The sequence below is a fragment of the Aedes aegypti genome, chromosome 3 (genome assembly GCF_002204515.2).
Source record: "Aedes aegypti strain LVP_AGWG chromosome 3, AaegL5.0 Primary Assembly, whole genome shotgun sequence".
In the NCBI taxonomy this organism is placed as follows: domain Eukaryota; kingdom Metazoa; phylum Arthropoda; class Insecta; order Diptera; family Culicidae; genus Aedes; species Aedes aegypti.
This window is the reverse complement of record NC_035109.1, coordinates 345,165,568-345,192,946: the sequence shown is the minus strand read 5'-3', so window position 1 is coordinate 345,192,946 and position 27,379 is coordinate 345,165,568. Positions and strand designations below refer to the sequence as shown.

Below are 27,379 nucleotides of genomic sequence, written 5' to 3'. Positions count from 1 at the left end.
AAATGCTAAAGTTTGAAGGCGCTTAAAGTGGTCGTTTAAGCCTTGGCTGGAAAATTGAGAAACAAGACCACTTTTTTGAACTTTCTTCCACAAATTTTGGCTGAAGTGAAAAAAACATCCCACCAGTGAGGCACCTTTGAATTCGTGGCTAAACGCGTTTATCATAGCAAGTTCGAAATCGGTCAAAATCATGGTGGGGTTCAACTCTATCCCGATATTGGCTGCCACCTCCGAAACATGTGACAATGCTGTTTGGTATAATGATTGTGATTTTTTGATCATTAACACAAACACTACTGGCACAGTATTCACATGATCCGGACCTACACTTCCATGAACAGTAAACATTTGTCTAAACTCTCCAGGAACAGTATCAAAGGTGGCATCTGCTAACCAATATCGTGATAAAGCCAATCTCCTGAGATCATCGTCCGCGGCAAAGACTAACGCCTTTCCACCGTTGTCGTCTGTCACTTCAGCTCGATAAAATAATCCGCCTTCAAATGTCACTCTTTTCCGGAATCACAAATTCTTGATATCCCGGATTTTGTGGTGGCTGAGCAGATGGACGATGGCGCTGGATCACCTTTTTCTGCGCGTTATTGGTGAAGCGTTGATTAACTCCAACCGAAAACTCAGCTGCAACTTTTCGAATGATTCTGGCTGGAGGACCGGAATCATGCTCTGCTTGCCGCTTGAGGTTGTTGCGGAGTTTGAACTCATCAACCGCTGCAGGATCCGGAGCATGATGATGAGAAGCTGGATTTCCCGAAATAATTACGTGGTTGTTGCCCACGAATTTTGTCACCAGTCTGGAAGAACACTTGCTCTCTTGTAGCTTGTTGTGTTTTCTTCGGGAGCATTCCCTGTAGTGGCCCGAGGAGGAAAGAATAACTCGCCAATAACTTATGCATACCATATTTTGGTATCATACCACAATTAGGTATTGTTCAGTTATCAATACCTCTTTTTGGTATTATAATGGTATTTGAAAAAAATGTTTAAAACAATTCAAAATACTTCATTTTGGTATTCGACAGCTATTGAGGACTGCTGGAGGTATTGAACTAGTATTGAAAAATTTCACTTTTATATGAAAATCTATCAAGTATTATTTAGGTATTACAATACCTGATCTAGTTATCAGCTTGGTATTTGTAGAATATGCAGAAGGTATTATTTGAGGTATTTTACCTCTTATGCAGGGCTCATTCATACCTCATTCAGGTTGTAAGTATTAAACATCATCTGGTATGGAATACCTCAATTTGGTATTCAGTAGTTATTTTCTTCTGCTCGGGGGGTATCATCAGCCTGGTAATACAAAACAATGTTAGGTTTAAGTAAATTAATACAGCATTACTACTTACTTTCTTATTGCGATGATATAAGTAGTCGTTAACTACTAATATTTCGCCACCACGGGAGCTACGCAATACTTCAATATGGTCGGACATTATAACGAAATTCTAATACGCAAAATCGGTCCGTTTGCAACGACGTCGAAATGGAAATAATTTTCTTCTTCAAAATCAATAAATATGTAACATAGCAACATGTCAAAATACTATAGCAACCACGATGAAATTACTTGTTACGATAATTTTTGTTAAAATGACTCAATGCTTACTTAGTTAATTTGCAGACACTAGATCATGACAAAAGCTGGTTAGGGATCGTTCAAACATTACGTAACGTAACTGGGGGTCTTACATAGTGTTACGGTTCATACAAAAATTTAAAATTGTCCATCTGTTGCGTGGGGGAGGGAGGGAGCCTAGAATTGGCAAATTTTGCGTTATGTAATAGTTGAATGAACCCTTAAAGAGAGTTTTACTATTGTACTGTTAGCCTACTGTAAGTATTGGCATGCGTAATTATGGAAAATTCGAGCTCTCTTAATTTGACGTCTTATCCAAAGATTAGCTGATGTTAATAGAATAAAAAAAAGATGAAAATAAAAGCAACTATAACTCCAATAATAACTAGTCAAGTAAACAATCTGTCAGCGTTTAAAGAAGAAATAATATCTGACCTTAACATTTAGTCAATTACTACTTTGAAGCTTAACATGAAAGAAAAGCCGATGTCTAAAGGAAGGATCATCACTGAAGAAAATATTAGAAACTTTATTTCAAAAATAAAAATCTTTTTCGCCTCTAGGAAATCTGACATTTTTCATTTTGAATTAATACAGAGTTTTTCTGGAGTGGATGTCAAACAAAAAACCTTAAGGGACCGTCCGTGAATGACGTAGCATATTCGCGGTTAACGGAGAGTTTACGATTTTGAGACGAACCATGTATATATATCAGGCGTTGCAGAATTCGCTCTCATTTGAGAATGAAGCACGATCAAAGCAAGCAAAGAAAAACATCCCATCTGTTGCGGTCCACGATCGTCATTGTATCGCAAGGTGTAACAAGTCTGATAAATGGAAGCAGCGAGCGAGAGCCCCAACGAGAGAGCGATAATAAAATCCATTGTTCTCGCTTGTTTACCGTTGGGGATAGGTGTTTTTCTTTACTGGCATGATAAACAATCCACGAACTTCCAATAACAACAGTGTCCCCCAGGCTTGGAGCATGTTTAGAGGGGTTTTATCATGCACTACTATCCCCCCAATCTGATCAAACTTGTAGCAGTATACGATAAACAGTCTCTCATAATGTGCAGCATGTTATGATAGTTACAGAGAGCGATACGTGAGAGATTCTCTCAAATTTCTCAGGATTCAATCCCTGATATATATATATATATATATATATATATATATATATATATATATATATATATATATATATATATATATATATATATATATATATATATATATATATATATATATATATATATATATATATATATATATATATATATATATATATATATATATATATATATATATATATATATATATATTATGTATAAAAAAGGGGTAAGATGGGAGAGGGCGTTTCAGAAATTGATAAGAAAATGCTGCCTCATTTATGGATGCTAACTAATGAGTAATTTTTGTCTACTCATCTAAATCACTAAATCTGGGTCAGAAGAGATCCCTGTACATCCGCTGTCAATTATAACTTGAAAGAATAGCCTTCTTTTAAAAGAAGGAAAAACACTGATTGATGTGTTCGCCATTTAAAAAAAAACAGTTTGTATTTTTCATCTGAAATATTCAAATGTCATTTCCATTTGATTAACCCCTCTATCGACAGCGTCATTTTTTACCGCTAAAAAAAATCAAATCACGATAAATTTTTTGTTTCTAGATATTTTTGCACCATTTTTTCACAATATCTCAAAAAACTAGTTTAGGAATCGCTGTCGATATTAACCATTGGTGAACTAGTTTTGAAAATATTCCGATGTTCCTTGGGGGACCATATTCTTCATATGAAATGTCTTTGCCAGCCATTTTGTTTTTGGTCAATTTATCAAAAAAAATAATATGTGTACTATACAATGCCAGGTAATAAGAAGCTACTCTGAAAAAATCATACAAATCGGTTCAGTATTCTTAGAGAAATCTGAAAATTACGATATGATGTTTGTAAGGGTTTTCAAGATTTTTATTTGTCCAGCGTGGTACCAGAAACAGAAATGCTCATTACTCAAATACGACTGCACCAAATTGCTTCATTTTTTCACAACATACTCGCATTAATGTTTCACTTCGTGAAGTGAAAATCCGAAAACGATAAAAAATTTGTAGCCTGAGATAGCTTTCGGCCTAACGACCCTTTCGGCCTAACGACCTTTTCGGCCTAACGGCGATGGGACTAATGGCCTTCGGCCTAACGACGTTCGGCCTAACGACTTTCGGCCTAACGGCCTGCTCCCTACAGGAGTAATCAGATTTTTTTTAAGGTTTTAAAATAAGGTTCATATCCAAACAAATTAAAAAAAAACTTATTTTATAATTTTTGGAGTCCTACGGCTTTTTAGGGTTATACAAAAGCCTCGTTGAGCTCAAATTTTCAGATCGACAAACGTTACAAGTCTTGTCGACAAATTAACAAAATTTAGACCTTCAGATCTACAAGCGTAATTTGTAACATATCTGGCATTAATGAATAAGGTTATCAGCCAAAAAGGTTCAATAAAATATGTCCTGTCGTTTATTTAAAAGCTAGGATTCTTTATGGCTGTCCAAAAGCTTCTATGATTAAATACCTTCAAATCTACATGCGTAACCAGAGATCTTTCGAAGGTTAATGAATAAGGTTCACAGTCAAGCAGACTCAAACAAATATACTCTATCAAGTTTGGAGTCCAACGTCTTTTTAGGGTTGAGTCTAGGTCTTCTTGTCAATAAACGTAGTCAGTACAATTGGACGATTCACTATAGGTATCAACCTTGTTTCTAATCCTTTGAAAGCTCACTTGTAACATTTGTAGATCTAAAGGCCTAGAGAACCGTTTTGTCTCAATTTTCGAACAGACTTGTAATTCAATTTAAACATATCCCAATATATTTGAGATCTCGTGAGTAGTGATTATTCGCTAGTTCGAGATCAGTAGAACTAGCTCAGATAAATTTATTTGCGAAATTATTCATTTGAATACGATTTATTCCTGCTGTTCGAAATTTGAATGTAGGTGTTCGGAATATGAGACAGAATGAACTCAGTGTTCGGCATTTGAATCAAAATGTGTTCCATACTTTTACATAAAAACAATACTAAACAAGTTCAAATAAACATTTTCATCGGCCCACCCAACAGCTAACAGTCAGACCGCGAAGAAATTGCAATTTTCACAAATATTATCTAATTTATACCTATGAGATGCGTTCAAAGTCACCGTTGGGTTTAAGTGTTCGGAATATGAGTCAAAACGGAATCTCCCTACTTGCCATATGATAGACATACCGCCTTAAAAGTGCTTTGGCCCCTGGATACCAGTAAAATCCTGATTATGGTATACTTGCCGCAACCAACATGGATATGGGTATGTGTTAATTATGCGGTTGCCCCCGTCCCGTTGAAACTTTGGCAAGCCACCAAGTACGTCCCAAATCCGCCACCTTAGCCGGTAGAAGTAGGCACAGTTGAACATTTCCTGTCTTGCGCCGAGCTTGCTCTGATCACGGTACTCCATGAAGGACTCTAGCATGGATTCTACCCCATTGCCCCGAATCCCTTTACCCAGAATGCCATTAACACGAACGCCATAACCCCGAACGACCCATCACCCCGAATGATATTACCCCGAATTCAAATATTATAGGGAAATGTCATCAATATCATCATGTCAAGATAATTGGAAATTCGGGGAAATAGCATTCGGGGTGATGGAATTCGGGGTAATGGTACATTCCGGGTAATGGAGTTCGGGGTGATGGCATTCGGAGAAATGGCATTCGGAGTAATAGGGTAGAATCGCTTGGAGGGAGGACCCAACAAAATAAAGAACATCTCTGATAATACGGTAAAGGAGGTTGAAGCAGCAGAACGTAAAAACTCAAACGCGTTCGTGAGAAGCGGAAAGCTACAACGTTCGTCAGTAGCACAGCAGGAGACACCAGCAAGTAGCAGAAGGGCGTTATCAGTGGAGAATCCTTGACTCCAAGGAGGACTAGGGTTTAAAGCCCATCGTTCACAATGTAATCGAGCAGCAGCATTTGCCAGGAGGGCCTAACGGGGAATCCGAAGTTGATGGAGGTCAAAAAGATGGTCAATGAACTCTACGAGTACATGAAGGACAGAACTATCCCAATCTTGTGATGGATTGGGAATCTAGTAACGAGCATAAAATCTGCCATAAACGCAGCCGAAAATGAACAGTTCAGAGGCGCGTCCACATTTAAAACCATGGGTAGGACAAACGTTGGCAAAATCTTTATGTCCAAGGAAGTCCAGAAAGTCTTCAAATTTATGGAAACCTCGACAGAAAATTGAAAGTGTCTGTTTTCCTGTCAGTCATTACCACTTGACTGAGAAATCTGCAATATTATTGATATGTTCAACTTCTTAAGTGATTTATTATTTAATAAAAATCTATATCCTCTTTTGTACCAGTTTACTTTTAACAGACTTGACCAAAACGAGAACAAACTGCGAAACTCCACAGTCAATGATATTTTTCTATAAATTCCTTATAACAACATCAAAATGCAGTGAATCTGTTTTATTTTTTTTTGTTTTCTTCACAAAGTTTTGAAAAAAAAAGATTTCCAAGGTATCTTAACAGAGCTTGTATCAGAATTGGTAGCAGATCTCTTCAAAGAGATTTATTCTTTTTCAATGTAAGTCCCAAAAAAGTCCCTATTTTTGACGGAATGCCTCTAAAGTCTGTATTTTAACAAATAAAGGTCTCTAAAGTCAATTTTTTCCCCAATCTACTTGTAGTGAATCCTGCTGCTAAATTTAAAAGGTTCTAGAGAAAACTGCATATACATGCGTCTATTCCACAGGTTCTGTAGATTTTTTTCTCCGGTTTCACGAGAAAGAGGTTTAGGATATCTGATAGTGTTTCCTAGAGAGATTTCATCTTGCATACTTTTAAGGACTCCTTCAGAGATCATTCCAAAAATTCCTCTTAAGATTCCCTTACTTATTCTCCAATGAAATCTTTCAGATGTGTTTCAAGGGATACTTAGAAGAATTACTCAATAATTTACTACAGGGAATCCTTGGAGTGTTCAGCAATTTCCACAAGGATTATGGTGAAAGTAATTCTCAGTGATACCTCTAGATATTTGTTGACTAACTTTTTCATGGATTATCCCAGTTGTTACTTTAGGAGATTTTCCAAAAATGCTTACAAAAGATTTTCCAAGAAAATCAAGGACGGTTCATTCCAGAGTTTTTGAAGGATTTTGTTCAGGAATTTTCTCAGGATGATCAACACGAATTCCAACGCTAGTTTCTCTAGTTATCTTTCCTTGCATTTTAGTTTCGTTTCCTACTATAACTCATCCACATTTTCCTTGGACAGAACAATTGCAGTAGTAGTTCGAGGTTTAATCCTGCATTTCTTCCAAATAATTTCTCATGTAAAATCTTACTGGGTTTTTGTAAAATTTATTTGAGATCTCACACCAAATAATATTTCTGTAGTCATTCCAATAACTCCTCCGCCCGATAGTTTACGAGGAATTCCTGTAGCCACTAGCAATTTATTTAGGAAATCCTACAATTTCCTCGAGAGTCTAGAATTTCTTACATAAAACCTTATGGGAATTAATGAAGGGCTACTCTAGAACTCATCAGAATTCATCAGATGTTACTTGAGGATTATTTGTTTTTAAATTCACCCCGAATTAAATGAAAACTATTAGTTGCTGAAAAAAAAATCATGTCATTTTCCAGAATTTTATTTATCTATTTAGTTGGTATTACATCAATTAATTTGATAAAACCTCGTTAACGATGTTACGCCAATTTACCAACCGGATTCGATGCGAACACCATCTTTGCAGGATTGTTGTCCGGTAGTCTTGCAACATGCCCTGCCCAGCGCACCCTTCCGGCTTTCGCAACCTTCTGGATACTGGGTTCGCCGAAGAGCCTAGCGAGCTCGTGGTTCATTCTCCGCCGCCACACACCGTTTTCCTGTACTCCACCAAAGATCGTCCTATGCACCCTTCGTTCGAACACTCCAAGTGCTTGCAGGTCCTCTTCCAGCATGGTCCATGCTTCATGTCCATAGAGGACCACCGGTCTTATAAGCGTTTTGTTCATGGTACATTTGGTGCGATTGTCTGCACAGAAATTGTTGCAATTTCTGATCACCCAACCAAATACGGTAAATTGTCAAAAATCAAAATCAAATGCACCGAATTAAGTAATGTTTATATATATTTCTATTGAAAGATGAGAAGACTGATCATTCGATGTGTAAAAATCATACAAATCACTTGAAATGTCTTTTGTTTCCTCGCATTTTTATTAATCCCTATACCTAAAAAACAATGCGCTCTCGGGATAGGCATTGGATATATATAGAAAGCGTTGTGTTTGGATGGGCATCTAATTCTTTCAAAAGAGGTGCACTTTGCGAAAAAGGACCACGTGATTATTGAGCTGAAATCGAATTCAGGTTAACTTCTGCATTCATGAGTCCTCTCATGGCGTAGTGGTTACCCGAGCAAAGTTGGGTAACAAAAAGATAACAAGTTGTGTTATCCGATAACAAGCATTTGATAACATATTTTGCTTTCATTTTGGTTGAATAAGCAGGCAACATAACAAACGTGATAACAAAAATTTATACTAAAGATATCATATAAATATCTTATTGTGTTATCATTTGAAACACATTGATAACAAGATTCGTTATCCTGCCAATTTTCCTCATTGATAACTCATTATGTAATCAATTAGTTATGAAGATCGAATTATGATAACAAACATTTGACGTCATTCACCCGTCGGGGGCATCCTCGATCTGACAGCTAAAAATTCGTTGATAACAAGAGTCTTCGTATTGATAACAAAAAATAACAAAATGAAATCATGATGAACATTATGTTATCACTATGTTATGCGGTTGTTATTTGACTTTGCTCGGGTAACGCGCCCCAACTAGAGATCGGGGTGTCGTGAGTTCGATTCTCACTGAGAAGACGTGTAACTTTTTCGCAAATCTTCACATCAATTTGTCCATCTAATCCAATTGCAAATCATATGTAATGTTTAGCTTTTCGGTAGTTGATAAATTTGAACTTTTTTTAGCATTTTTGACCCATTCTAACCTTTGACGAAGGTACCAAAGATTTAATTAGTACCTTTTTGTACATTTCAGCCAAACATTGAAGCTCGTGTAACTGAAATAAGAGCTTGATCATGTTTCTTTTTTATACCTTCATGTGAATCGGAGATGGCTGTTTATCTCGCCCACTCCAAACAGCCAAAACTTGGTTGGACGATGATTTGACCAATCGATGTATCCAGTAATAATGAAGGGGATAATTGGCAATTTGCTGTGTGCCTTTCCCGCGCACAAGTGAATGATCTATGGGAGCCTTGTGCCAGTCCGCCAAAATTTGCCATCTTCTATGAAAGCTCTACCATCGAGAAGTGGCGAAGGGAGTTGGGTGTTATGTCGAATGGGATCGAGGGGGGGAGAAAATCCATCAATTATGTGTCTGAATTAGACAAATTGAGGAAAGCGGGGAAAACATCAAATTTACTGCCGATAAGTTGCAGTTTAAAGTTGATTTTACAGATTTGTTTGGCAGTGTGCATACCAAGGATAACGGTAGTAACTTCTGTCAGTGACAGACTCACAGATGGGAGTAAAAATTGAATTGCAGATTGAAAAGTTTGTTATTTACCTACCTGGCTACCCGCCGGGTTCCCACTTGACCGTGTGGTCCCAAATTGATCCAAAAGGGATGAGTTCTTTTTTAATTTGATCAGTGTCAAAGTTTGTTCGGCGTTGTGTTCCCCTATTTCTATCTCATCTTGTTTCCTTTTCATTCAACGAATGGAATTCAATTCTCATAGTTGAGTTGGTTGGACATGCTGTATTCGTCACATGTGTAGGTTCAGGTCAACTCTATTTGCATCATCCAAAACCTTTCATACCTTGCGGTGGCCAAATTGACAGCCCTCCGGTGGTTCCGAGTTACTAAACAAAGAACAAATTTACAAATTACTCCCCGGTGACGAACGCTTGGAACGGTAACCTGCTACACATTTATGGACCGTGGACTAGTATATTGAGAACTTTGAGTTTATTGATGCATATGAGTTCGTGAGCCAAGGATGCCAGATGATATGTTTTGAATGTTTTCCAATTTCATGGAAAATCATCTTCCACTTCAAACTTTTAAATTCTCAGGACAGCTTTACTCAGTTATCTAAATTGAATCCATATATTAGAATAAAAAATACTCAAGAAATCATGGTAAGAATGTCTGAAACCACTTCAGAAATCCGTCACGAGTCATGAAAGAAATCTTTGGGTGAATAGCTAGAAGAGTTTCAGTAATTGCTAACTCGTTTGGATTTTAAATCTAAGAGAAACTCATCCAGTAGTTTAGAATTGTCGTTCAAGTTATTTGAAACAATCTGAAATGTGTTCCTAATATCTTTCACTCTAATCCCGAAAGAAAACATGTCTTCCGATCAGGCATCTCTGTTGTTAGCCCAGAAAACAAAAAACAAACTGTATCGTCCTTTGAATCACTTCAGATACCTAGTTTTGTTGCAGCAATGAAGCTCGCTGAAAACCCTGTTCAGGTCCACCAAACCAATTCGTCCCGAAACAAGTGATAGCAATTAAAGTCACATTTGCGTTCGCGTATTAACGACGGTTCCATTTCGATAATTGTTTGTGTCGGTTGCATTGCAATACATCCGACCATATGTGCCTCGTCTGGCCGCTGTAGATTGGTACAAACATGAAGCAATCACCGTAGTGCATCTGCCAGTGGTACCTATACTGCCAAGTGAATCCCAGCGGGGTGGCCCCGGTTTTCTATGCAGAAATGGTTCACCTGCAGACCGTACGGTTTGAATTCAGATTTGATAGCTTCTAACCGCAATTATTATTGTGCTACTCTCGACCGTGTGGTCGGTCATGCTGGATTTGGCATGTTTGGGTGGCACTATATGTACATACACTGTATGCAATGCAACTGTTTTGTACAGATTTTGACGAGAGTGGAAACTACGGATTAAGAGTTTACACGGTGGTCACCTAGCTTAATCACACCAGCGAGTGCGGCTTGGCCTAGAGCAGGGCTACCCAACGTACGACCCACGGGCCACATCCGACCCGTGGCAGCACTTTGAGCGACCTGCGAAGAGCTTGAAGATTCTTCTCATATTTAACCAGATGACTACATTTTGATTGTTTTGGCTTGATTATCTACCTTTGGTCCGCGGTAGCTGCGAACCTTTGAAATATTACATCAAATCAGTCATAATATAACCCTCAGAAAGCTACTAGATTTTTACAATTTTTTACCATGCAAAATTCTTATAAAACAATTTTTAAAAACGTGCACTTTACAATGACGAACTTATAACATTTCACATTTTCGAAAAATAAGGGACGGCTTATTGTGCACTGAATAAATACGGCCCGCCATACAATTTCGACTCTGGGATATGGCTCGCCGTTCAAAAAGGTTGGGCAACCCTGGCCTAGAGAGTGGTTACTTGCAGTGGCGGCAGCGAAGTTAATGCGGTTATAACAGTGGATTTGCGGATGGTGGTTTTGGAGCGTTTTTGTCACGTAGTACTCGCTGTCACTTTCAAACGGTGCACTCAGGCAGCGTAATTTTTATTGGCACTTTAGTGGGCCTTGTGAACATAAAAAAGCAATGGCATGGAATAAACCTTCAATAGAAAATATTCATTTGATTATTTAAAAAAAAGTAGAACATTCTCATTAAGAAACAGAAAATTCTCTATGTTTTTCCAGTCTAATTTTTGAAAAATGTCAGTAAAAAAAATAATCAAACCGAACACCATGTCCAGTATATTCTCATACAAATTCGAGGTACAATAATTTTCCACTGGACTATCTGAAATCATTGGTGATTATATTTATCAAAATCCTTTATAATACTGATTTATTACAGAAAATATTTTGGAATTACTCAGATTATAAACCTATTTCATTGATTCTAAACTTTACAAAGTTTGTTTCTAGCTGAACTCAATCTACAGTAATCGCACTTCTGTATTTCAAGTTTTATCAAGATTTATCTGTTTTAGACGGGATATGATTTAGTTAAAGTTCCTACAATTACTTTATTAATAATCTATTTTTTCCTTTATTAATCTGACCCATGACCAATATGTTCAAAAATTCATATTAAACTAGGCGCCCCGCGATCAAAAATGTAACGTGGAGCCCCGGGATCATATATATCTATATTGATTATCGTAGATATCTCAGCGATGGCTCAACTGATTTTCTAAATTCTTTAACGTATATCATGTCCATATCCTCACGTTTTGTACGGATAGAAAAAAAACTTCAAATTTCCCCTAGAGCAATTAAACCAATACATTTTTTTTTGTTAACTCAAAATGCATGAGATTCGTGTCAAATCTTACCGTTATAATTTAAGGTTTTACATATTCGAACAATCGTGAATAACAATAAACATAACATATGTATTTGAATACATATATTTCGAGCACCCCTAACGAGGCAAATTTGGGTAGGTTGCTGAATTTGTCTATAAAAACCCCTAGTGCTCTAGATATGCGTGCTAGAGGTTATCTTATATCTTCGACAAAGTATTTTGGAATTAGTTGCACTACATTTTGTTCCCTTTGATCTAGATTACTTGTAACTGATCTGAATCAGTTTGATCTTATATTATGAACGTCCTAGTTCAAAACTTCCTTCTGCAATGTTGTTCAGTGAGACATTTTTGACTTTTTTTCATATATAAATTTGCTTGTATAAGTGCAGTGAATATGTTTGAGCAACAATATTAATTTTTAATAATACTTACATGTTTTTTAAGAAACCGAAGTTCAAAGCAATGATATGTTGTTTTTTGACATATATTTAATTGCAGTAGTCCAGAGAACATTTTTGAGTAGTTTTTGAGCAAACAGGTTTGAATCAAAATTCAAAGCGATGACATGCAATTTTTTTTCGGAAGAAACTGCATTGTACGTTTTCAGTGAACATGTTTTGGATTACAATCAAACATTTTTTTATTGATGACCTACGAGAAATCCTAAATTTTCACCCCGTTTGCCTGTAAAACAATGTTCAAAGCTATGATATGTAGTTTTTTTTGTAAGGAATACCTTAGAAATTATGTAGATATTAAGTAAATATATTTGCGCAGAAACATTAATTTTTGGTTACACCCAAATTTGGTTTATTTAAAAAAATACGAATAAACTTATTTGTTTGAATTGTGTGTCTTTAAAACGAGGCTCAAAGCGATGGCGTGTAGTTTTTCGAAATAAATTTGATTGTACTGTACTTGAATACCTAACCAGAAAGAGAAACTCTGGTTCACATTAAAAACTTCTTGTACTGGTACTGTACAAAAAAAAACTCTAGTTTTTAAACCTGTTTGACTGAAAATCAGAACTAGCATCGATAAAATATAGTTTTTTTCAGCATTTAATTTCTAGTAAAAGTCCTGTGAACTTGTGTAAGATAAAATAAACATTTTTAATTATACTCATTTTTTTAAAGACTAAAAACATCTGAGTATATTAAAATTTGAAGCGTTTATTCGATAAAAAATTCTATTTCTAATTTTGATAATGCATATATTCGAGCGACCTTCATCAGTCTTACAGCAATGAAACCAAACCAATTCAAAATAAACGCGAACTTTTATGTTCTCAAAATAGCCAGTCTATCCTACTTAGTTAAAAAAATATTGAGCTATAGGCACTTCCTAGTATTAACTGGTACGCTTTTTGGTACAAATTCAACAAATACAACGTCATCAAAGTTCGCTTTACTTAAATCCAATTTTCAAACCTGTATGCCTATGAAACAAGCAAACCGTAGTTTTTTTTTACATTTATTCAGTTGTGGAAGTCCACCCAAGCAACCGATAGTTCGGATTGTACTTAAGCAGCGAACTCCAAAGATCACTTTTGGTATAAATTTAGTTTCAGTGAAACTTTTTCACTGATTAAGAGAACACAACGGAACTTGATTCTCGAAAGAGTAACACGTGAAATTGTCAACAGCTAGAAAGTTCAGTACAAGTTTGAATTGAACTTCTTTATTACTTGAAGGTAAATATCATTCTCCTGGAAACCTAAACGAACCTTATGTAAACTGTAAAGTTCGGTTAATTACTAAAAAAGTAAGCTGATTAAGCCAAAACATGCCCTTTTATCCGAACTTTTGGTTGGTTGGGCAGTGAACAAGTTGAGAAAAAAAAGGAAATGTTTGATTACAATCTGAATGTATTTTAATTAAAATACTACAAAAACTCGTAGTTCAAAACCTGTTTGCCAATATTTACAATTTTTAAGTGGTTCCTTTACCCAGCATGCAATCAGGTTTAAAACCTAGTTTTTTTTTTGTGTTTTTTTAAGTAAGAGATGTTTCGAGTGTAATCCATTATTTTTCTTTCTACTCAAATATACATACTGTTTCTGAACAATTAAATCATGAAGAGAAACTAAATGTCATTGCTCTAAAACTCGATTTGAAAGCAAATAGTTATAATAAAATAAATATTTCTGTAGATTTCCAGCAATGTATCTAACATTATTGACGCCCAATACTGTACAAAAGCACTATAAAAAAGTGTTGTTAATTTCACGTTTATACACTAAAAATAATTGAAAACGTTTTTGACTACCCTTGTGGGGTAACTTGCAACAGCAATTTTAATCTCAATGGCAAGATGTTTTCTGCCGCTTGTCATCAAAAACACATGAAAAAGCAAGATTGACCATTTATTTGTAGAATTACATTAAAATTGTTAAACCTCAACCAACTTATTACACGTTTGGTAGAAAAAAGTAACATTAATCGCATTATTTTCGGAATTTATTATTGTTTATTCATGAAAACTATGATTAATTTTAAAAATATGTTTCAAATGTAACTTGCAGATCTGTCATTATGAACTTTTTGCATGAAATATAAATATAGCTATTTTCAATTAACAACAGAGGCCATTTCAAGACATGTGATCAATATATGATACGTTGCTTTGGTTAAAACATGAATGAAAATTATCTTATGTGAAGCAAAACCTCAAAACCATTGCAGTTGAATAAAAAAGTAGCACTAAAACTTTCAAATGGCTTTCTACTAGCCATCAAGACTTAAGATTTGCTAAAAATTTCCACTTGTGGAACAAATAAAATACAAAATCAATCGATTTTTTAATCGTATATGGTCAATACTCATAGTTCAATCAATAATAATGATTTTTCAAAAATGATGGTACCTAGTTTCTGTTTATTGTCATGTTTTTACTGCAGTTAATTATTTAATGATTTAAAAAACGGTATTGATAACATTTTTGATAGTAAACTTCAGTCTGTATTGTGTGTTGCATGTTACCCCACATCAGGGGTAGCATGAAAAAAGCAGATTTTCAGCCTGTCCTGATCCCAGGAAACCAAATTTTAATAAAATAAATAGCACATGTCATTCTTTACGTAGCGATTAGGATACCAGATTGTATTTGGTTCATCTAAGTCCTTAAAATTTTCGTCCAAATAGATTTGAAGTTGAAAAGTGTTGCAAGTTACCCCGTTTGACGGTATTTCCTAAAATTTTTCTGTAATTTAAATTATGATTGTTATCAAAAATGTATGTCTCTGTTTAAATATGTTCTCTGCAATTCTGCAAGCAAATTTGTGTCGAACAATACCAAAAATGTCTCATTCAACAACATTACAGGAGGAAGTGTTTCACTTTAGTGTTAATTTTAAAAGGTGAAACTGATCTAGATGAGCTATAAGTTATCTAGATCAAATCCAAAGGAATCTAGCATGCAATCTAAACCTCTAGCATGCACATTAAGGCGAAGTAGGCCGTCATTGAAATTTGTACGCGTCGTTGATGATTGTTGCTAATTCATCTCACGATTTTCAATCAAAGAAATGCATACTTTATCATGTTGGCGCGTACAGTGATACTTTTTCAAGTCAATATAAACTATCAAGAATGAGGTTTATCACTTTGAAATTACAAGTCATCATTGCTACCAAAACGAATGACGGGCTACTTAGCATTAAGAGCACAATAGGTTTTGCCATGCGAAATCCACGAACTACACAAATTTTCCTTATTAGGGATGCTAAAAAATGTTTGCTTTACGTGCAATATTTGTCTAGTTATCTAGGGTCATTTGGGTTTGAAATATATCAAATTATAACTTTAATGAAGAATTTTGAAAATTGGTTGCACCGTTGTTGAGATATGGCTGATTGAAATTTAAGGCACAACTGGTACTTAATGCCAGGGCTCCCAGTGTTAAGTGCAAAATGTGAAACTTCTCGGGAAAATACTACAAAGCCAGGCCAACTAAGGATACAAGAAATCTCTGGCAATCCCAGGTTCGGCTAGCTGCTGGGTAATCAAGGGCTTTCCGCGATACAAAAACTAACTCACGGATCTTTTACTTTTTGAACTGTATTATAAAATTCCCTAATTGTAGCGTGTGCATGTTGTTCTGTTTTCCAATTTTATGTAAATTTGTTATGAGTGCCCTAATCTAATACTCGTACCGGTACATAACGCTACCGTTGATAGTTAATAGCTGAATGGCCGACACAGCGAACACCAATCTTGCTGTGCGAAACAAAAATCAACAATTGTGTAACAATATCGAGTCAATTAATTTTTCTATTTCATCAAAGTTTTTCTACGGTTGATTAAATTATCCTGCTCGCATTAAAATTATATCGAATATAAGAAAATCTGTTGATCAACATATTGATCACGGTGTACATACATCTTTTTTTTTTTGTTAATTACTCATTAATGCTAACACGATACTTTTTTGACTTCTTTCCAGGCTTACCATCAAGGCAGGATGTCCAATGAACCTGGAAGATTTTCCCATGGATATCCAGAGATGCCCACTCAAATTCGGTTCATGTGAGTATTCATTACCTAAAACCTTCTGAAACTGAAAAATTATTTTAAAAGAATGTACATGAAGAATAACGAAATATTATATGTATGCATTCCTAAGAACATAATGCACTTTACAGATTATGTTCTCTACTGGTAAACTCTTCCACACGAGAGTTGTTTTTCCATTATCCCGATGGAGAACAGCTCATCGAAATGAAATACTGATTACACGCTTTGATAAACCGATAGATGCTGTCGCAGACTGGATAAAAAAATAAAAAGCGATCATGTTTGCCGCTCCATCTCACCAAACATCAGTTTTCCGACTTATTCCCGAGGAAAATAAGTGCAAGTCCTCGCACTTCACAGCAACGACTGCAACGCAAGGAAAAACTCCCAGCTGCCGAGAGACAGACGGAAGCCAATATATTTTATTCCGGATGTGCAACACCATCCGTTGTTCCCTAGCGTGTACCTTTTTGCCGGTAGGTGAACTCTGTTGCTACCAACACGCCACTCACTAACTTGTATGGGGAACATGAAAAGAGCATATAAAACTTTTGTAACCGATTTTTTACGGCCAGATACTTTTGTTGTCGTCTGTTTGCTGTTTGTGGAATCCAAAATAGGGAAGGTTTCAGGTTAAGAGCAATACTCATAACTCTTCCCAGAGGAGTAGAAATCCCTTATCCCCCACGTTTCGTAACATCGTCGTCCGGAGATCCTGTTTACAGTGCGACGATCAGGAAGTGATGTCAAGGGAAACACCAAACCATGGGTATGACTTGTTCAAAAGTGCAGCCAGCCACAAAAGCCATTCCTCGGCAACGCATCTCCTGTTTTACACATGTAGGAGCTCCTACATATGTGAACCTAATACCAACTGAATGGGTGGATAAACAGACAGCTAGTGCGACAAAGTGAGGTCAAGTTATGGAAAGTTTTGCGGTGGGTGAGTGGTTGGTCAACTTCCGCCAAATGCTATTGAGACGTATGATTGCATTGGAGTAGGGAATGTTCCGTAGAGAAACTTATAAAGTTTTCTTTGGTCCAATATGTTTCTCATCAATTTACATGTTTTGCAAAATTGACTTTTCTATAAGAAGACTAAGATACTATTATAAAGTACAACAACCCGATCAGAAGCGAAGTACTGACAATAAAAACGTGATATTACCTCGTTTAACATAAGAGATGAAAGTCCTAAAGATAATATCTCATTTTAATCCCTTTTATTTTTATTCCCTAAATTTCTGATTCATATAAAAATGTTATCTCTGCAGCTCTCTACTTTTGGTTAGATCGTACTAGAGCTCTATATGGTATACTTATGCCATTCTAGAAGTGGATTTTTTATACCATTTCCATATATTGTGTCTCTCATATCCATCAAGTTAATATCACTTTTATCTATCCATATCAAAATTTGACATAACATAGCTTTTTTCATCTGCTTGGCAAAGCTTACAGCAATAGAACTTCCCGGGAAACACGAGAATTCGGGAAACAGATTTTTTCCCGGGAGATTTTTCTCGGAATTTTAAACTCTAATCTAATGCAATACATATTTGAAATCCTTTTCTTAATTATTATTACAAACTGCTAGTCACCATTGCAAGATGTTTTTATCCAATTTATACTATTCCCTTCTTCTATCAGTTCCCTGTCTTGAGATACACGTGAATTATCTGCTGAAGAAGATGCTGGACCGGCGTGTGTTGAGTGGTTTTTGGCATCGAATATGGTATTTTCTTCCAGGAGAAACCAATGTTTTCCAGCGGTGACAAACCGATTGGTAAAAAAGTAGCATTGCAAACAGGAAAAGTTCCACCGATGATTTATGCCATTTGGCGTCGAGAGAGTAAATCCACGATGATGAATGTTATTGGTTGTAATCGGATAGTGGATCCGGGGCCAACGAGTTTGACAACATCTTTGATCACAATTGGACGCTATTCTACACAATCTCTGAACTTATTTAATTATTTCAATCGCTTGGAGTCTGCTCTCTCTTACGAAGCAAGTGCTTTGCCTCATTTGTATGCAAATCCTGCTTCTAATGCTCAGAAATAGTTCTGGAAACCTATCCTAATCCACACGGGTGGACTGTTCTGTAGAATTAAACAAATCTCCCCCATCATAGAATGCTGTCACTTCACCACCGGTATAACGACCCAACTTCGGTGGTAAAACTTCAACACCGTCCAACTAAAGAGCGAGAGACACGTCATACACTCCATGAGGGATTATGATATAAAACAGGATGTAGAAATGGTGCACCTCCAAGTGGCGTAGAAGACAATCGCGTGCCAGCAAAAGTGAATAAATTAAATCCGTTGAAACAACGGATGCATTTCATATCGAAAACTATATTACAGCTTTCTGCAAGCTTGGCGCCAACTGCGCTTCGCTGCCATACCACACATTACACAATGTTCCGGAACGACAAATTAGAAGGAAAAATCTTTTATCTCCATTCTTGTTGATTTCCGAAGTATGATGTCTTTAAAAAATGTCGTTCGGAATTGAGCATTGTATCTTTTTAGAAAAAAAAGTTGGATAGGTGCTCCTTATTGAGGTTTAAAATTGGAACCAAACTTTTTTGTTTCATATACATTTTTGTTGAACTTTGCAAGATTATAATTCTTTCATTCAAAAGGAATGAAACATTATTTAATTGGATTTTTACTGCTTCTAAGTGATCATATTTCCGCTCACGGTAAATTAAGACCAACAAAGAGTACTAGAGGTTTTGGCCGTCGAAAACAGCGATCTGCCCCAATGTGAGTAGGTATGTTTATGTTAACCGCTCATGACAAAATTAAAAAAATATCGATTTTAGTTTACAGTCTTCTTTATTGCTGTAGTAGCTATGGCTTGATCATGAAAAATGTCAGAATAAATAATGAAATTCAAAATCATGCTTTTTTAGCATGTTCTTCATTGACCATCGCTGTTTTCGAAGGCCAAAACCTCTAGTACTTTGGATATGGATCCTAGAGGTTTGGTGTCTTCGACAAAGTATTTTGGAATAATTTGTACTACATTTTTACTCCTTCTGATTTGATCTAGATAAGTTAAAACTGATCTAGATCAGTTATATTTTTTGACAGGAGTACAAAAAACTTTCTTCTACAAATATGTTTATTGAGGCATTTTTGACATTTATTCTGAAGACACTTACCCCCTATCACTGACGTGGATGGCGCTGTATGACAATTTAGAAAATAAAACATATCGTGTACTTTACATTGTAATCGATTATGACTATTTTTTGTACAAAAAATTTAAAAAATATATTTTGTCATCATGTTTTCAAAACCAACAGAATAAAGTAACATCATTTACTAGCAAAATTTTCAGTTTTATTGATGTTTTTAGTAAGATTGAATCTTGAATCTCATATTTCCCTTGGAACATTACATTGATACATTTGTAATGTAGCTTTAATGCTCTTTTGCTTGACAGCTTTTGTAATTTGCCGCATAAAAGCAATGTCCTATCAGTATGGACCAATGCACGAGTTCACTAATTTGACGTTTGAGCGGTGCCGAATTCACTAGTTGTTATGACCACATAAATAACACGGCACCGCTCAAACGTCAGATAGTGAACTCGTGCATTGGTCCATTGTTGATATGCAGTATAATACGTGCAATGTTATAATGCTTGGTGTTACTTGGGAAGCTTTCAATCGTTGATGTTTTTTTCTCGAGTCGAGTGAAGAATAATAGCATTATTGTAGGTGAAAAAATCAGGCCGGTTTTTGACGCCATTCTGATTTTAAGTAGTATACTAATTTAAGTAGTATAGTAATTTAAGCCCGTTTCTCAGCTTAATTAGCTATAAAAACAGGTTATTATGAAGGATTTTTTTTTCAAATGCGTTTTTCATAACAGAATGATTCTTCTACAAATCTTTGAATTCAGGAATAATGAATAAATGAGTTCAATGAATGAAAACCCTCTAAAACCATTGATTGAAATAAACAAACATTTTTTAACCATAAGCATTGTTGTTCATTGAATGAAGTTCATAGATTGCGCATTGGGATATAAGTTAGTCTTGTGGTGACATCCTCGCCAAAAGCGCATTTATTTATAGAAAAAAACTTAAGTTTTTGAGCTCAAAAAGTCCATGATTTTCTGTGCCAAAAAGTATAGTTTTAACTGCCGCTCAGCATTTGAAATTGAAATTGAAACAGCACAGAAATTGAACAGCTGAGTGGCAGGCTTTGTCCCAATGTGGGCGTACAGCCAATACTCAGGAGTATCATTTTGAGATTCCAAAATCTTAGCGACCATCTTCAACTATAGGGGAATAGCACCAATTTTCGACTGACAAGAAATCTGTGCCAATTTTCGGATTTTCATACAAAGTAGGCCTAAAACGTATGAATGGGTCGAAAATTAGTGCTGGGTCGAAAATTGGTGTCCACTCCATGTCAAACCATACTCTTTTTCTTCTTCTTGGCGTTTACGTCCTCAATGGGACCTTCTGATAAAGGCTCTCCATCCTATTATTGGACGGGAAAAGTCCTCTCTTCCGTTCTAAGCGTTTGAATCTCCGGTTACTATTTAGGTCGTGTTTTAGGTACTCTCCGTAAGCTTCATCAAGGCTTTCATAGAACGCGTCCTTCACGCCATCGGGCATGTTGTTTGTCTGTGCATAGGTGTTGATTAAGAATTAGTCCCGTATCATCAGTACACGGGTTCGCTCGCTCATCGGTTTCCACATCATCACGCGTTCCTTCTGCTTCCCGATCACTTTGAAAGCGACACCATGTTGCGGAATTTGGGGCAAATGTGCCACCTCTGATTTTTATAGAAACTACAATATATATTTTTTTCTTTGAGCATAACAATATGTTCCCTTATAGTTCATAATACAATATTCAAAATATGACGAAAATTTTTCACGTATTTACATCGATTTTTATAAACGCAATCAAATTTTAGTGAATTTTTATAAGATTTCGTTGTATCTAAATAGCATGGTAAGAGGTAAATTAATAACAGATTTTTCAAACGTACTGTACATCGTGAAGCTATATAAATGTGTAAGTAATTGTGGCACTTGAACGAAAAAAATATTTAATTTCCCATATGAAATCCATTTTGGTTGAAATCTATACTTCTTGGGGCAAGTATGCCACCTATTTGGTAAACACAAATGGTTGGAGTGAAATTTATAAAAAATGTAAACATCAGCAACATAATCATAGTAATCAATCAAAATAAGGCACCAGTAATGGTTTCTGAAGGGGAATAGCGAACATGTTGGCACCCAAAGTGATTTTTTCTCCAAATATTCGATAATAACATGGTTTTAGGCGTTTTAAGAACTCTTTTAATTATATTCATCTTTTTTTTACTGTTATTTAGTGCTGATATCGTACAGATCTCCCAGAATAAAAGGGTAATTCATATATCGTATTGAATGGAGACAAAAATAACTATTTCAGTTATTCGAATTGACTAGTAGAGAGTTCCGCATGAACCTTGTTAAAGAGCATTCCCTTATGACGGTAAACTTAAAAATATTTTTAAAATTATCAATTAGGCTCTGCTATGTTAGCAATATTAACAGGAAATAAAGAAAATTGTATTGCACAAGTAGAATTACATGTATGTTCATTCGGTGGCCGTTGAAAATTAGGCAATTTTGGATAATACTTGAGGAGCTCCAAAACTAATAATTTTTGAAATTATTCTCTTTTTAAATGGCACAGTTCTTATGAAAACATGTGAAACTATCATCATGAGGATAAATTGGTGGGTTTTTTAAGCTTTAGACAAAGTTTGAGAACAATTTGCTTAAGGTAATTATAGAACAAAGCCACACCGAGCGATTTGATTGATTTTCAACGCGAACTGTTGTCAGATTCTCCAGTCTCGTGCACTTGAAAATTCAAAGGTTGGCTTCGTTTTATAATCACCTTAAGGTGGCACACTTGCTCCAAATCCCGCTTCTGTCTTATCGCCGCCGCTGCGATAGATGTTATATTTGAAAGTAATGTTAACTATGGGATCAACCGCCCGGCATTCACGTTCTTCAGATCTAGGCCACCCCATTTCTCGGGGTAAGTTGAAGATTCGGCAGGCTATTTTACAGGGGTCTAGTTACTTACATCGCGTTGATGGGGTTACCATCTTAGGTGTAACTGACGCGATGCAGAATTTCATACTCAGCCACTGGATTTTGTTTGAGCCGCACCAGACGTTCGGAACGCACCCCACTCACTGTAGCTGATGCCAGACCCGTTTAACCCGTGGAAGGGTGAGGTAGGGTAGGACCAAAGCTATGTTGGATGCTTCTTCCTGGTTTTCGACTAATCATTTTGCATAGTGGTTTGATTGTTTTTTTTTTTTATAGAATTTTCGCACGTCTAGCAAAGCTAAAAACTTTCACCTAACCCGGCTTTCTGGGGAGCACATGGGGTTTAGGCTTTGTGGTTCTCACTTAACGGTCTATTACGGTCTATTACGGTCTATTACTCAACGGTCTACTGCGGATACACGTCTCGAGTGCGGTAACAGAGAAAAAAGGGAAAAACAACTCTGTACCACGCGACTTTTCTTTGGCTTGGGCTACAAGCCCGATGTCCTCCTGGAACTACCTCATGGCATTACTTCAGGAGGCAGAGGGCTTGTTGATGCCTCTACGCCTTTGCGTCACCTCTTGCTCTATTCGATGCTCTGGCTGCAATTTGTTTCTTCAACGTCACTCACATTTTGGGGCCGACCACACGCCTGGGCCATGTGAGATTTTTTTCGATGGATGCTGCTGTGTTTTGTTGGTGCGCTTGACTCCATTTTTTTGCTCGTCATGCTCTACGGGCGCACCGGTTGGATGCCAAGGTCGGCCTTGCGATTCCGGTTGAGGGGTAACTTCCGGTTCGCAAGCCCCCCGACGATCCAAAGCCAGCGGTTCGTCGTGATCGATACTACTCGGCTTAGTTCCCGACGGTGAACCTAGCCGACTCCGATGGAGAGTACCTCGACGGAGGAATATCTCCCGAAACGTTACGCGTTGTTCATACTCCGTTGTTGGCCGGTAGAATGCCGAAGTCAGCCCAGAGATTCCGGTTTGGAAGATGGCTTCCGGTTCACTGGCGCTCCGACGACTCAAGCCGGTGATATGGTCGCACTACTCAGAATAGCCCCCAACGGTGGATCTATCCTACTCCGACGAAGATTTTCCCGAAGGCAGAAGATCTTCCGAGCCGATGCTATCCGGGCAGATGCCGAGGTCGATCCTACGATTCCGGTGGAAGGAAACTTTCGGTTCACAGGCGCCCCGACGATCATTTGCCGGTGCTGTTCCGCGATCTACTCAGCTAGTCCCCGACGGTAGACTTAGGCTATTCCGAAGCTGGCCGGGCAGATGCCGAGGTCGGTCCTGCGATTCCGGTGGAGGGAAACTTCCGGTTCACAGGCGCCTCGACGACTTATTACCGACAGGCGCTATTACAGGCGCCTCGACGACTTATTACCGCTCGTTCTACTCGGTCTAGTCCCCGACGGAGGACCTAGCCTACGCCGATCGCGCCCAATGGTCTCCTCTCATCAACAGGCTGACTTATCGAGTGCCGAGGTTAGTCCGACAATTCCGGTGGGAGCTTGGCTTCCGGTTCATCAGCAACCCGACGTCAAGCGTCACTCTCTGCGTCTCGTTTCGCTGCTCTTCTCGTCAGTTGCGCTGTAAGCCAGACATTATTTGCACCACCATGTTGATCATCATATTCCAAAGATCGGGATCGCTTATCATTCCGTGGACCACACCTTCTACGCTGAAGTACACACCAAAAGCAGTCGCCACCGTGTTTCGTTCTATGTTGAACCTCGGGCAGTCGAAGACAACATGTTCTAGCGTTTCTTCAGTTTCCATACACTCAGGACAGAATGGTGAAGATGCATGGCCGAATCGATGCAGATACGGCTGCTTTAAGCAGCCGTGACCTGACAAGAACTGTGTCAGGTGGAAGTTCACTTCTCCGTGCTCCGTGTTCACCCAGGCCGATAGATTCGGGATGAGCCTGTGGGTCCACCTGCCTTGAGTGGGTTGCATGGTATTGAAATTCAATTGTAACAGACCATGCCATAGTATGCTTTCCATAAGGTAGGAATTCATGGAAGACTTGAAAACTCTAAATTTCTGAATTAATATAAGAAGGAATTCTTGAAAAGTCCTTAAGCAATAAATATAAATTAATGTCTGATGAAATTCATGAAAAACATGGAAAAATAATACAGCAATACAAGTAATAATACTTGTCGTAATCAGTGTTGATAGACTCACACTCAAATCTCAATCAATATGCTCTCCCGTGAGAGCTAACTCATTAGAGATCTGCTTCGCAAATCTCAAGCTTGAGATTTTGATGCAAAATCAACTCAATCAACTCAAACCGTAAAAAATGATTTAGTCGCCAAACCCGGCAAAAAATCGTGAAACCCGAATGTTGTTGTTTACGTTAGAAAGGATTACTATAATTTTACCAGACTAACAAAAAAATATTGCCGTGTGTGAGCAAATTGTGGAAATACGAGACAATGAGTCAAAAAGGTGAGCCATGATTTTTTGACTGCTGAGTTGCATGATTGACAACTCACACATGAAAAATCTCAAGCGTGAGTTGTGAGAAATTGAGTTTTTGTAATGTTAAGAGGATTGAAAAAAAAAACTCATGGAAAAATTATAACAAAACTTCGAACTGTTCGGTGGAATACGTATGAGCAAATAGAAACTGAATTAAGTAATATTTTTTTAATAGGCTGCTTTTCATCACGCCAATCTGTCATGAAATGGCCTACTTTCCTGCACTCCTCATTATTGTAGTAGCACTCCTTCCTGCTTTGTCATTACGCAACTGTTTTGATTTGCGTAATGAATAATTACACAACAATTTTTCAGAAATTGTAAAATGATGGTAAATGCATTCCGATATAATTTCTGATACCCTCAAGTGGTCTTTTACGAAATTGCAAAAAAAAATTGTACGTAACTCGTTGCAGAACTCGATTTTTACAGCACTCGTCGTAATTATCCTGTTTACGACTCGTGCTGTAAAAATCATCATTCTGCAACTTGTTCCGTAAACTACTAATTAAATTCACTAGAGTTCGTATCCTGTGACAGATACGCGTATTTCGACCTAAACTAAATCGGCCATCTTCATGGAGAAAGGCCTGGTTGGATCATCTGAGAGATTCTTTGGAAAACTCATATCTCTTGATTCATTTATGTTCCTTTTTGCTATCTTGGTTCCTGTTCGGTATCTTTTCTTCAGGCATTAGGCCTCTAAAGTAACTATTTTAAGGACACTGAGACACTACCAGCCCTGGTCGAAAATCCACGAGACCAGAGAAAAAGTTTTTTCCCTGCTAAATTATCGATTCGGACCATTGTGCATTGGCCACAGAGAACAAGGATTAGTTGGTTGCGTAGGACACCAAATGGAAGTAGTTTGCTTGTTTGTTTGCCAAGCGTTTCGCACAATGGATGGTGTTGAAATCACTTTATTATTATGTGCTCGCATGTGCTTCTGCAAAACGCTCTCAGCTCTTTCAGGGAAACCCGTTGGAAACCTTCAAGTGAAAGTTACGATGCATATTCATCATGTGCGCGCTACTACAATAATGCGGGCCTGTGAAGGATGTTCGTCCTAAAAGATGAATGAAGATTATCTGTCATCTATCTTTTCCTTGAACACTCTCACGCACCACCGCGGCTAAATGTTAGATCCTCGCTTGCATTAATTATTCATAAGATGGGAAAATGCTTCAGATTGCGAAAAGGACGTTGAATCCCACTTATCAATGGATGAAATTTACGGGAGGGAAGTTTCATAAAATCTCATCACGGTGAAAGGCATCTGAGAAGGAACAATCCTCAAATCCAATGTCTGTCGTCGCCTTAGTTAATTACATTAAACATGTACAAGTGAAATGGAACTAGCTTGCGGCACTGTGACCGTTCATTAAGAACAAAATTGTCACTCGTCCGTGATGTGCCATTTCGTTGCAATTAAATTCATTACCCTGTTTAGCACATTGCCCACACGATGAAACATTCCGCAATCGCATACCTAGCGGAGTTTGGGGTAAGCGTGCTATATGGGCAAGTAGGCCACCCCTTATTCTAAAAATAATGAAAATAGTTATTTATGCAATAACTGCAATATGAAGACTTTTCACTATGAAACACTAACATCATAAGCCATAACTGGTTGGTTTGATAAGCTCTTAGAGAACAACTTGCCCCAAATTCCGCTACCATCATCCTCATCGTGATTCTCGTGATTCATTTGCTCACCGTCCCTTTCCAGTTGGATACACCTCAAACGATGTCCTCTATCGGTGGAACAGCGGGCGCTCGGCGGTTGCCATTGCAGAGGATATGAAGTTGTCTCAGTTCGATCTGGTTGACTGCCCGGCCGGGAATGTGACGGATCGTGTCGTGCACAGTACGGCTTCGGTGGGAGCAACGGTGATCAACGCAGCAAACGACATCGACGGATTGGACCCGAATGCGAAGCTGTATGTTTGTAAGTATAGCGACATTAGAAGTTCATGTAATTTACTTATAAACAACAAATGCCGTCAGCAGAGTTACCTTGCAACACACTCAAACTTAAAAGCTCTATAAACGGCAGTTTAAAAGCTTCAAATAGCAATTGGGTGTGCTAATCACCATGTATAGAATACGACATGGAGTATATTTTACCGATATTTTGTTTCCTTCAGTTGAGAGTTCAAAGAAACAGAAATGAAGAGCCGTAAACTGGTGGCAAATTAATCACTATTTTACAACTTTCTGTTGTAAACCGAAACCTCTTTTTGAGACCATTATCAGGGAGTCGGAAAAAAAATCA

The 27,379-nt window shown here is 37.4% G+C and overlaps 1 protein-coding gene across 2 annotated transcripts in view; it reads left to right on the top strand.

The window, feature by feature from the left end:
* LOC110678752 (gamma-aminobutyric acid receptor alpha-like) overlaps window positions 1-27,379 on the top strand; it is a 182,661-nt gene that overhangs the window by 136,629 nt on the left and 18,653 nt on the right. For both annotated transcript variants that reach the window (XM_021852041.1, XM_021852040.1), the window contains 2 exons: window positions 16,442-16,524; window positions 26,834-27,052. In XM_021852041.1, coding sequence (XP_021707733.1) covers window positions 16,442-16,524; window positions 26,834-27,052 — 302 coding nt within the window. The remainder of the gene's footprint in view (window positions 1-16,441; window positions 16,525-26,833; window positions 27,053-27,379) is intronic.